At 39.0% G+C, this 13,178-nt stretch overlaps 1 protein-coding gene across 1 annotated transcript; it reads right to left on the reverse strand.

Annotated features, from left to right (window-relative positions):
- Nucleotides 1-571: 571 nt before the first annotated feature.
- On the reverse strand, nucleotides 572-13,135 carry LOC124286448 (la-related protein 7-like). The gene is given in 14 exon segments (XM_046722827.1): nucleotides 572-726; nucleotides 1,136-1,230; nucleotides 2,068-2,212; nucleotides 2,675-2,772; nucleotides 3,489-3,616; nucleotides 5,864-6,479; nucleotides 7,159-7,252; nucleotides 7,540-7,605; nucleotides 7,607-7,705; nucleotides 8,861-8,941; nucleotides 9,448-9,548; nucleotides 9,813-9,891; nucleotides 10,564-10,671; nucleotides 12,988-13,135. Coding segments are annotated over 14 exon segments (1,821 nt in total). The 5' UTR covers nucleotides 13,027-13,135; the 3' UTR covers nucleotides 572-654.
- Nucleotides 13,136-13,178: the final 43 nt, after the last annotated feature.

Consider the following 13,178-nt stretch of genomic DNA (forward strand, 5'->3'; position numbering starts at 1 on the left):
ATCGACAATATGGTTACACACTTTTACCTTTTTTTCACAATCTCAACAGTTATATTTGACTAAGATTCAGATCTGCTGGTTGGCTTGTAAGAAACTTCAAGTCACACAACCTCCTATTCATATTTCCTCAAAATTTGAAGTAAAAAAGCTATCGAATTAAAAGGTAGGATTTAAATGTGATTGATACAGTAATCAAAGTGGGTTCAGTGTCACTTTGACCAGTTTTATTGCATGGTGGACAGAAAAAGGTTATGCAGAACCTGGTGGAACACACAAACATTGTTATAGAGCTGACAAATCACAAATGATAATCTAGCATTCTACATCATAGGATTCTTGGACCCTACAGGATTCTACAGAAGATGAAAGATCAGGATTAACCCTGCTGCTGTGTGTATGTCGTCCCCAACATATTATAAATCAGACATAACTGTGATAGACATAATTGTGCAGCAGCACCGGAAGAATACATTCTTCTGAGAGTAGTAGGCAGATATAATTCATCTGGGGAAAAGGCAATAAAGACACCATCCACAGTACCACCGAACATGTTGAAAGAACAACATAAATAGGAATTGAACAGTATTTATTTCTAAAGGTTTGGTTTCAGTCACTCAGTCACGCTCCTGTCACACTCCATCACTCAGCCTTGCATCAGTCTTCAAACACAATGTGCTTGTTCCTCTCGATCACCTCGGCATTGTGCTTGTGAGCCTTCTCAATCAGCTGGAAAACACAGATAAGAGCTGATGTGAAGAGAATAACAAAACATGACAATTCAGTAGCTTCTCTTATCATTATCATGATAATTTTTGCCAGATTCAAAATGAACTGGAAAAGCACCATTTACAGACTCAATTATTTACAGACCGCTGCTATATAGCTGGAATATTGCTGAGTGAAACTGAACTCACTCACTCACTCAGTAAAGGAGAAAAGCTGTGTATTGGCATGAGCAAGGGACACATTCTCTGCGGGTGAATCACTGTGCCTGACAACTAGTTCATCTCCATCCTTTTGGTATTTCTTTAATTTTGCAAACTTAATGTAGAATTGTGACAGTGTGTACAAGTGGAATAACATTTGGCCATACATAGGGTAGAAATGCTATCGTCTTTTCATTCACACAACAGACCTTCTGTGTTCCTCTTTTCTTTGTCCTTGTCTTGTTACTGAATTTGTCCTCTCTGTCTGCCTTTAGCTTATCCCAGTAATTTTTCTCACTGTCTCCTGAAATGTGAATCAGGGTCACAATGTGAACACATGTTCAACTGTCTCACAGCCCTCGTGACAAGGGTAAAAAACATAGCACAAAAGTGAACATCACACAAAAAGTGTCAATGACAAAGTTTACACTCAGCATGCAGGTGAGGTGAAACCGGGTTTAAGGTACAGTCTGCCTCTACAGGCGAGGTGAAACAGGGTTTAACATCCAGTCTACCTGTACAGGTGAGGTGAAATAGGGTTTTACATCCAGTCTACCTGTACAGGTGAGGTGAAACAGGGTTTAACATCCAGTCTACCTGTACAGGTGAGGTGAAACAGGGTTTAACATCCAGTCTACCTGTACAGGTGAGGTGAAATAGGGTTTAACATCCAGTCTACCTGTACAAGTGAGGTGAAACAGGGTTTAACATCCAGTCTACCTGTACAGGTGAGGTGAAATAGGGTTTAACATCCAGTCTACCTGTACAGGTGAGGTGAAACAGGGTTTAACATCCAGTCTACCTGTACAGGTGAGGTGAAACAGGGTTTAACATCCAGTCTACCTGTACAGGTGAGGTGAAATAGGGTTTAACATCCAGTCTACCTGTACAAGTGAGGTGAAACAGGGTTTAACATCCAGTCTACCTGTACAGGTGAGGTGAAATAGGGTTTAACATCCAGTCTGTACAGGTGAGGTGAAACAGGGTTTAACATCCAGTCTACCTGTACAGGTGAGGTAAAACAGGGTTTAACATCCAGTCTACCTGTACAGGTGAGGTGAAAACAGGGTTTAACATCCAGTCTACCTGTACAGGTGAGGTGAAATAGGGTTTAACATCCAGTCTGTACAGCATGACCTACCAGTAAGCAAGTTGAAAGTATGGTTTTCTAGAAGGAACTCTGAGATCTTCCTTGCACTCTCCTCATCATTACAGCGGATGTTGCCAGACAAGGCATTATCTTTTATGTCGAAGTAGGCAACACCAACTTCCCTGGGCAACTTTTCCTGCAAATGTCAAATGAGAGACAACAATATCATTGACTATTAGCTTGGTAACTGTGTAATATGCAAAATGTCACTCTTAGGAATAAACAAGAAGTTGTTATCCATAAATTTGTAACCATTCTTAACATAACCATTAAAGAAATGATTGTAGCTCACTTCCTGATTATGTACCTTGAATAATTAACATCAATTTCTTCAGGAAACAGCCTCAGTATGAAAGAGAAAATACACTGTTCCACAAAAGAAACCATAAAATTTGATGACTACTTTCTTGAATCTGTGTTTGGGTAGCCCAATGGTGAAAGCATTCATTTATCACACTGAAGCCCTGAGTTCAACTCTCTACATGTGTACAACATGCAAATTGCTGGAACATTGTTAAAAGTTCTGTAAGTGGTGAATCACTTCTTTTTCTGTAAACATTGAAACAATCTTTGTTAAGAGTCTCCTCTCATCTCTCACCTTCAGCGCCCTTCTGTTCATGGGGTCACTACAGGTGACCTGCACTATGACCCCAGGGACATACTGTATGTCTGGCCGGGCTGCACCTTTAGTGGCACCTGAAAACAGAGAACACTTTAGGAACCTGCTCAATGCGGTCTGATGGGTTGTACAATGGTTCATCTCACATTCAAATGCTTAGCTGACAAATTGGGATAAAACCATGGTTTTTTTCACAATTGGAATTTTCATGAAAGTCCTGGTGTTGTTAAATTCAGGGGTCTTTTAACATTCCCTTTAAAGGAAAGATAGAAAACTATGCATTAAAGTATCTTCTTGTTTCTTTTATCTCTTATAAAAGTGAAATGCTAGTCAGTAATGGAAAACAATAACATAACGTACTAACATAACAAAGTGATTTTGGTCTTACTGACATTTGCTCAGGACTTGGGTTAAATTGACTTACACTTTAGTCCCAGAAATGAAGTTACCTCATTTAATAATACACAAACACAAAACAGAATAGAGTTCAAAACATACCCTATACAATCCTTAGTTTTCTAGAGTTGAGGTAATCTAGACTTGAATTGGACTCCTTTTGAAACATCTTCTGAAGGGTAAGACTAATGGGGCTTCGGGTTGAGATAAATGTCTGGATATTACCTGTACATCTGTTTAGCAACCTGTCATCTTAGTACAGTAGCACTTCTACAGAGGAGCCTATTGTGAAGTGACCAACAAATACCATAACATCAACATTAAACAAAACCTTATACCAAGGATGAACCGAAGGCTGATTATCGAGCGTGATCTGGTATGTTAATTCTTCACTTACCTCCTTCCTCTATCTTATTCTGTTGTCCCTCTCTCTCCTGCCGCTGTTTCCGTAGCGACTGTTTGAGGGCGGCCATGTTGGCCTTCTGTTGACTCAGGTACTCCTCTCTCAGTTTGAGCCACTCCTGCCTGGAAAAACACTCACAGTCTTCACATGTCATAGCAGATTATTTCAACCTTTGAATGTTGCTTTTCTTAATGAAAAAAGATGCAACAAAACTCATTTAGGCTTCAACATTCTTGGTCTTTGAAGAGCTGATACACATAAGGAAGAGAATTTTTATGGATGTCAACTTATTTATTATGAGGAACACAATGTTTCGGAGGGTATCCTTACTCCTTCATCAGGTGAATGAATGGTATGGGACAGATAGCAAATATAGTATGACCAGAAATTATTGAGAATTTTAGGAATATGTTTAATTGTATTTCTAGTATAAACAACCTTGACCAGCTATCAAGTGCTTGGTTTCATTCAAGAGAGACAACTCCGTTAATCCTTTTTCATTAGCTTGTGAAGAGTTATCCCCCTTTGTTTACTTGCTAGCAGAAGACATTTTAAGTGATCCTCAGTATGGATGATTTAGAGGAGAGGAAGTTGATTTTAGAGTATTATAACAAGGACATCAGATCAGCTAAAGTGATTTCAAGTAGAACAGGCATCCCTTTGTCCACTGTTTATCGTGTTTTGAAAAATATTGCAAATGGATATGGCATTGAGCACCAGGGAGGTGCAGGTAGGCCCAGAAAATTGACCGTCGGTGACAGGAGGCGGCTTGGTATTCTTGTTTATAAAAACAAACGAGGGAGTTTAGAAAACTTAAGGCTGGATATGATTGATAGAGGAACTGTGGCTGTCTGTAAGGAGACAATTAGAACTGAGCTGCATGCAATGGGTTGGCAGAAAAGTTGAGGAATTCCATCACCGATCATGAAACCTGAATAAACGGAGCGAAGGTTGAACTGGTGCTTACAGCATAGAAACTTTAATTGGGACAATGTGATTTTCTCATATAAAAGTTCTGTGTGGCTGTTTCCTAATACACTGAAATTCTGGACCTAACAAACTGAAAAACCTTTGTATCAGCACCCAAAGTACAGTCCGAAATTTAACGTGTGGGGTGGCATATCTGTGTTAAGGGCAAAGCCCCTCTGTGTATTTGAAGGGAATATGAACAGTGAGTGGTACACAAATATTCTCGAGGGACATTTACTTCCATCTGCTCATGTGTTCTATGGAAATTTTTTGATTTTCCAGCTGGACAACGACCCAAAACATCGTTCAAAGCATTCACAGGCCTGGTTTCGGACCCAAAATATGACATTATTAGATTGGCCAAGCTATAGCCCTGACCTTAATCCAATAAAAAATGTTTGGGGACTTATGAAGGAAAGTGTCAATAAGAAAAATCTGACAAATATTGCTGAAATGAAAGAAGAAGGGGTCCGATATTGGGACAGCATGGACCACGACTTTCTAACTTCTTTCATCAGTAGTATGCACCGCTGCATTGAAGCCTGCATTGCTGCCCATGGTGACTGTTCACCTGTCTTTGAATCTGGAGTTATGTTCTGCTAATATTCACATTTAATACGTGAGTAATGAGTGAAAAAATAATTTTTTTACAATCTTTAAATTCTCAATAATTTCTGGTTGTACTGTATATGTACATGTAAGAACAACAAAGTGATAAGACAACAAAGATGCCGGCAAAACAATGGAACAAATAGAAGCCAGCACTTAACAGTTAATTAGCACTGAATGGACGCCAACACTAGTTAATTAGTGCTGATAGAAGCCAACATTTAACAGTTAAGTAGTGTTGATAGGTGATGAACAGTGGACATCTATCTATCTATCAGGGCAGGGGGTAGCCTAGTGGCTAAAGCGTTGGCTCGTCACACCAAGGACCCGGGTTCAATTTTCCACATGGGTACAATGTGTTGAAGCCCATTTCTGGCGTCCCCTTTAGTGATATTGCTGGAATATTGCTAAAAGCAGTGTTAAATCATACTTACTCACTCTTTTTAATCCCATCAATTCAAGAAAACTGAGTAAAAATATACTCAAAGAAATGAATATGGGAACACATGTACAAGTGTTCCTTTATTTATTACCAGAATTTCAATCACAGTGCAATACGTTCCTTGTGAAGAAACCTGGAAAAAAATAAAGGAACACTTGAACTTCATGTGTTCCCTTATTTGTTTCCATGAGTATATATCAGAAATTTGTATCAAGTGGATAGTTTAATCATTCAAAATACCAAACCTATCATGGTTTTCAAATTTCTGTCATGAGTGAATGAATTAATGAATCAAGCAAAATCTAAGAATTGGAAAGGTTGCTTTTTCCTGACAACAGTCTGAACCTACTTGGTGATGACCTTGAGCTGTGGTGGTGGGATATCCTTCTCTTTGTTCTTCTTCTTCTTTGTCTTCCTTCGAGTTCTCTTCTTATTTTTATTAACATCACCTGTCTCTACATCAACCCCAGAATCATCTGGTTTTGACGCCTTAGCTTGCGGAGCTGAAAACTCACCACTCTCTCGACTGTCCGATGTTCGTTTACGTTTTCCCCTTTCAGACTTGTCCTTCTCCACAAAAGAGGAGTCTGTGTGCTCTGAATCTTCTTCAAGAGATTTATTTGAATCAGAAAGTCTCTGCTTCCTCCTCTTTTTCTTCTTCTTTCCTTCTTTTCTGTCATCTTCCTCTGATTTGAGCCCATCTGACACTGACTCATCCAGTTTACCTTGTTCCTTAGCACATGAAGCTTTACCCAAGTCCTTACAGACCTCCTTCTTCCTCTCAGGCTCTTCTCTGCCATCACTTGACTCCGTCTTCCTCTTCTTGGCCGGGACTGAATCAGAGGAGCAATCAACGCTGCTCTCGCTAGTGTGTCGTCGCCGCTTCTTGTGCTTTTTACACTGCTTCTGTACGGGTTCATCGTTCTCCTTCGACTTCTCAGTGGTCTCCATGTCTTCGTGAGAGTCTGGAAAGGTCAAAAATATACTGAAACTGTTTAGCAATTGAGTAGTTACTCACATGTTATTCACATTTAGTATTGTTCTGGTATTCCATACATTTCTAAGTTATTGGGTGTGAATTGTTCCCCAAAGTTATTATTTGTCAAAGTTTTTGCTGGGTCCATGAGCTGACTGGGAGAAGCCACTATAGTCTGTGTTTCTATACTTCCAGAACAAGACAGAGAATACTGCAATGTTACACTTTGACTGTATTTAAATGGAAGTGAGAGTAATGTCCAGGCATGTACTATAGAAAGTACAGAAAACTAATAGCAAATTAGTTAAAAGTTATAGAGTAGTTGGAAGGGTGACTGTGTTTGTCAGTTCAGAGTAAGTAAGGTCTTGGTTAGTCCTACACTGATCCACAGTGGAGTCTCATTAGACAAGTGACGTAACTCACTCAGCAGTGAATGGGTACCCGGGAGGATAAGATGGTAATGTGAACATTCTAGCACCAGACCAGACTGCTTGGGTTGTATACTCCCTCAAGGAGATGAGAATGAAACTCAAGTGCAAACTGAACCAGTGACCAAGGTAATACTGTAGATACATCATGGTTATATAAGCACATTGAAGTAGTTATAAACTGGAAAGCAATCCAGACATATTCACAGCATGTACATTAAGCCACACAGTGCAGCTGACCTTGTCCGGATTTCTTCTTGAGCTGGTACAGCATCTTGTTCCACTTGGGGAATCTTCCGGCCTTGCCTGACATCGGAGGTGGGTTGTGCAACATCTAGGCAACATAGAACCAACGGTACTTTTCAGATGAAAAAAATACCATGTTCACTGATTTTGCAAAGGGTATAAGGGTTTCAAATAACTAAAGAATTAAAATTTAACTTAACTGCAGCAAGTGAAGAAAGTGTCAATTACAGTCAATTATTGTCAAATATTTTTCAACAACTGTTACTGCCTCACAGAGAATGATATTCAGCTGTATTTTACAAAAACAGAATTGTCCAGGTATACAGAGTTCCACTGTAGACAAAAACACTCCAGCTTACAAGCCTGCAGTCTTACCTCACAAGCTTTGGTAGCCTCTTCTTTAGAGGCAAACTCAACAAAGCCAAATCCCTTGAGATCTCCCGGTACTCTTGAACCTTGGCAGACTGACATACTGTACACTGCCACACTGTGAGAACAGACTCCTTACCCACTCATGGTCGGTAGTACGGGGCAGGTTCTCCTGGAATGGGATTTTAAAGCTTGATTTATCATATACAGAAATGTGGTTGTCTTTCTTCAGTCTTTAACATATACATGTTATTTGCATGAGACAATAACACAAATTTTGAAAAACAGCATTCCTTTGGGTGTGAGGGTCAATAATTGCCCACACCATGCACACCAATCAACGCATTCGTCACCACTCGCCTCTTTCTGTAACCTCCAAGAAGACTCATCCCCCTCTCGATGCTTGTTATGTGCGAAAAAAAGACAAACCAATCAGAACGCACGTAAATGACTGAGGTGCTTTGGTAAAAATAATCCCAAGTACTGAAATCGTTTATGGCATTATGTCATTGTTTAAAAAATCATGAAAAAATATATATCGACATATTGAAAGTACAAAGAACTTAGCTAACAGGATTTTGCTGCCTGGTATGAAGTTTTCGATAAGAATCATGCGATTGACGGTGAGATATTCAAATACATGCACGTGCGTTTGTTGACATTACGGCTCTCATGTTTCCAACTGAGGGTATTTCTGACGATCTTGCGGGCTTGCTATGGAGATTGTACGTGCGCTTCCAACAATTTTAGGAAATGTAATTATAAATCACTACAAGTTTCAAAACAATAATATTAGACATATATCTGCATGTAACTAATCAACTTTGTGATATTAAGTACCATTGGAATCAAACAAGAATAGAGTTATCATTCCTGTTTAAAGTAGTTCTGATGTTCATGCGCCAATATGAAATCCTTCCAGAGGGGCACGAGTCGCTATTCGGCTTGTCCCGGAATAACACGAGTAGGTCACGAATGCAATCAACGCTACTACAATAATGGCATGGTGAATGTGAGTTATCTCCCCTTGATCATTCAGCTGAAAAACTTAAGATTGCAACTGTAACCATTTGATGTTAATAAATTCAACTTGTGAAAGAATGTTTGTTTCTCATAATGTATGAAGGGGATGTGAGACTGGAGAAGATGGCAACATCACACAATACAAAACACACTTCAAGTTGTGATATATTTGCAAAGATTTGTGAATACAGAATCTATTCAGCAATAATTCAAATTAATTAGAATTATTAAAGACAATCTGACCAATATGTGTTCCTCAGTAACCATGATGCCAAAACTCAGCAGCTCCTATATCCGAACTCACAACATAGACGGTTCTGTCATCCACGTCAGGAACACTCTGAACAGGTTGAATTCTCTTGACCTTTGTTTCATCGCTATTCACCTGCAAAACCCAAACATTAGCCTCCTACAGAAACATAATAATAAAAAAATAATAAAATGCAGATAATAATCTGCAAAAGACAAACGCTTGTCAATCACCTAGAAACACAAACATTCATCATTTGCTTGTAAAACACAAAAATCCATAATACAGATACTTACTGGCAGCCCTAAGATTAAAATGACTGAGTTTGGTTTCGCGGCACTTTTAGCAATATTACAGCAATATCACGGCGGGGGACACCACAAATGGGCTTCACACAATGTACCCATGTGGGGATTCGAACCCGGGTCTTCGGCGTGACGATGGCCAATGCTTTAACCACTATGCTACCCCACCGCCCCCCTAAGATTAAAGATTAGTGTTAGTGGGGGTAACCACTTAACATATCTTACTGCTAAATGTGGACCGGTAAGACCAACACTGGATTGCTGCATACAAGTGGATGTAATTTCGGGAGGACGAATACAAGAAAAGTGGAGAAGCTCACTGACTCAGCAACGTACCTCCAACAGTTTGGATTTCTTTAAAGACCTGGCTATTGTCTTGATGTCATCTGTTAGCTGACGAATCTTGTTGAACTTTAGGAATATAGATATATCTATATCTGAAATCAAAAACACATTCTTCAGTCACTTGACCAAATACATAACAATTTGAAACAATTTTAGATGATTAAGATACACAGACTTCACACAGTCATTGTTTCAAATGTGATAATACCAAACAATGAATCAGATTTACATACATGTTTTTCTCTAGCCTCATGTGTTCTGAATGTATAAACAAACATATGGTGCACTGTGTGTAGCATGTGTACAAGATGCATCTGGCATTAGGAACACGCTGTAATGTATCCAAATGATCTTACATCCATCCTCAGTCTTTCCAATCTCTTTCTTCAAGAATCTGTCCTTCTGTAGATTTGAGTCACTGAAGTAAAACTCCATCTAAAATGAGAAGTGAAATCATGAGCTTACAATACAGCAATGGGTGACAGGGTTTAAATTCATTAAACATGTTAAACATGATACAACCTAACATCATCAACATGTTCATATTTAATTTAAAAAAAAGAATAACTTTTCCAGCCTTTATTTTTTACCCTTTTCACGTTATTGTAAACATCATGCACACAATGAAATGTTTCACATTTTGTAACTATGGGTCTGAACCAAGAACAGAGGCATGAGGCACTGTAAATGCCTAACCAGAGCTCTGTCGGCGACTTACGCCCCAAGTTGGGAGCCAAAATGGAAGTTTAGTAATGGCCCCGAAAAGCATTATAGGAGGGTCATGAATACATCAAACATTATCCCAAACATACACTTTCACTTGACAAGCTTGATAAGCAACACGATCACAGAGTTCTTAAACACATGGCTACGCATCACATCAGCCATTTTTAAAAAAGGTGTTTTTGTGCACTAAAGGGACATAACTCATGTTTGCAGAGTACAAGATGTCTTATATCATTGCATACAGCTAAATGATAAACTATGCATTAAAATACTGTACCAATCAAATTAAAATTCACAATTTACCAATAAATTTGCAAACATAAAACTGTATCATAAATGTCATCAACATTCTAAAAGAAGAGGTCGGGAGTAAGAGACAACCTGAGACTGGATTTTCTTCCTCATTTCTTTCATCCTTTTCCTGGGTTTCTTGGTCTTGGCGGCAGCCGCATCTGGGTCATTTGTATCCTCAGTCGACAGAGGCGTGACCTGGCAATGTGACAGATACTATGGTTACAGTGTATTAGTATTATCTCACATGTTATAGATCTGGATCTAATACTTATTATGTATTGACAGCATTCTTTGAGCAATCAATACCTTTTCCGATGGAACACCAGAGGGCATTATCAAAAATTCGGATTTATGGTACAAATGGGCACTGGTCCATGGTGGCTTTACTGTTTTAGAAATATTTCTAAGTACTACTAGATTCTTAGAATTCAGTTGGTTCAACAAGAAGTTGACTCAGGTAGTCACTGAACTACTCACATGTTGCTAAAATAAAACAAAACAAAGTATCAATTGAAAATCTGTCCATTCAATGTTTGTAGTCACCAGAACATGTAGAGTGTCAAATATCAATTCTACCATGAATCAAGAAAATACTAGATTCTGATTGGTTGTTCAGAAGTGGATTGACGCTCATCTGATTGTAAGGCCGCTTCACCGCGCATTAACAAATCTTATTGTGAGAACTACTTCCGTTTGACCACAATGATGGCGGATCATAACAACAACTCCATGGATTTTGACGCTGACTTTCGAATTTTCCACACAGGCTATTGGAAATTTTTGGATTAAAAATGCGTTCGATTTCATTGCGCTTCACTGCGCACGTATAGAACACTGCCGCACTACTTCAGCTTGACCACCAACATGACTAATATCAACACAACAGACGTGATGGAAATGCTGATAAAACATTTATTTAAACTCGAAAAATACAGTTATATGCTTCCCCCCCCCCAACAATTATGAGGGAACCTCACTATCATATTACCTTCTATTATAAAAATATTCAAACTCAATTACAATACACAGCCCCAACATAAACAAAACAATATCTAACATATAAATCAGAAAGCCTTGTAAAAATACATCCCTATTTATACAAAATATGCAGCAAAACATTAGTAAACATTTACCTACCTGGTAAATGGTATATTTAATTCCGTTTAGAATGGGAAATTTGCAAGATAGATCTAGCGGTCTGGCGAAACACCACATTTATGCCACTCATAGTCATACTCCATCATATCCCGTTGCATCGTTCACAAAATAATTCTGCTCTCTGCCAGTTTCCCCGCAAGGTTGTCACTGTTATGTTCATCTACTTTGAAAAACGCTTGGACACAGCCCAGTCAAAAACGATGAAAACAAAGTTCCAAGGAATCACAAGTTAGTCGCATGTACAATAAGCAGCAGTACTGTCACTCTTTTGTCGCATGCCGGGGTGGAGGCAGTACGTGAAATCATGATCGGCCGGTTATAAAAATCAACAGTCTTTGATAAGTTACAGGTCGTAGGTTGATCAGGAAAAGATCTATTCTTCGATTCTGCAGGGTTCAGATTCAACAGTCAGTCAAGTATTGTCCACTGTCACTTCAAATTTCAACCTTTCGCAAAATGTAAACAACACTGGCTCGTCCGCCATTTCAAACTGTTGCGTAACTGTCTACTTCCAAGAAAATAAGTAGGTCAGACGATTCCATTATAGTGTGGCCAGGGGGGTACAGTTTCACGGCACACAAAACAATAGGCTGGTTTTAGTCGTGTGGAGTTGGTATTACTCGGGTATTACCTAATTGCATTGAATAAACAGTAGTCTGATTTCTTTGGACAGAATATTGTTATGTTGTAATGTTAAAAAAAATACGAACAGCATCTACCGCTCCCTTCACAGACGAGTTCAATTCGCCTCTCGTCCCATGCCGGATTACGCAGTGTCTTCCGCAGAGCGAGGAAGTTCGATTTTAAATGGGTCATGGTAGAATGGAGATAACCCTAGTGTGTTTGAAAATCAGAGACATGCTTTACTGAATTGATGGCGACTAAATATTTCAATTGAAACCTCACGCTACGCCATCAATTCAGTAAAGCATGTCTCTGATTTTCAAACACACTAGGTTTATCTCCTAATTCTCTAATGCATAAATCACATAAATGTGCTTTGTGTATGGACATGATTTTTGACATGTGAACAAGTAATCCAGTCGATTAGGGTATGGAAGAGGGTACACATCCCATTGTTGTCTCGATTATTCCAAGAACAGCTGTAAATGATTTTACTATCTTATCAAAGCGATCATCCGAGTCTTTACAATGTTTGTGTGGCGCTTACAGCCTCGTTATACGCTGTCATCCTGAAACATTTTTTTCATCTGACGATGGGTAGGGTTCCTTATATTCGTGAATACCACGCTATATATACAAGCATGACAAGCTTTAACACTAAACTTCAGGCCTGCTGACAGACTCCAACCAAGAGTCAATCGACGCTTAAACATTTACTCGTCGTTGTACCTTTAAATCCATCTCAGCGACTTGACTGCTCGGCTTCATAAGGAGCTGACAAACTTCGTATCTTTTTTCTGGTCTAACTTCTTTCGTAAAAGAGATAAACAAATCTCCGCGCTTGCACCGGAGAAGATTCTCTCAGTTATCTCATCATTCATTGGTTTTTCGTGAACATCTAAACCAATGAAATTCATTGT

This window comes from Haliotis rubra, unplaced genomic scaffold (genome assembly GCF_003918875.1).
Source record: "Haliotis rubra isolate DU_JTF1 unplaced genomic scaffold, ASM391887v1 Scf383, whole genome shotgun sequence".
Taxonomy (NCBI): Eukaryota; Metazoa; Mollusca; class Gastropoda; order Lepetellida; family Haliotidae; genus Haliotis; species Haliotis rubra.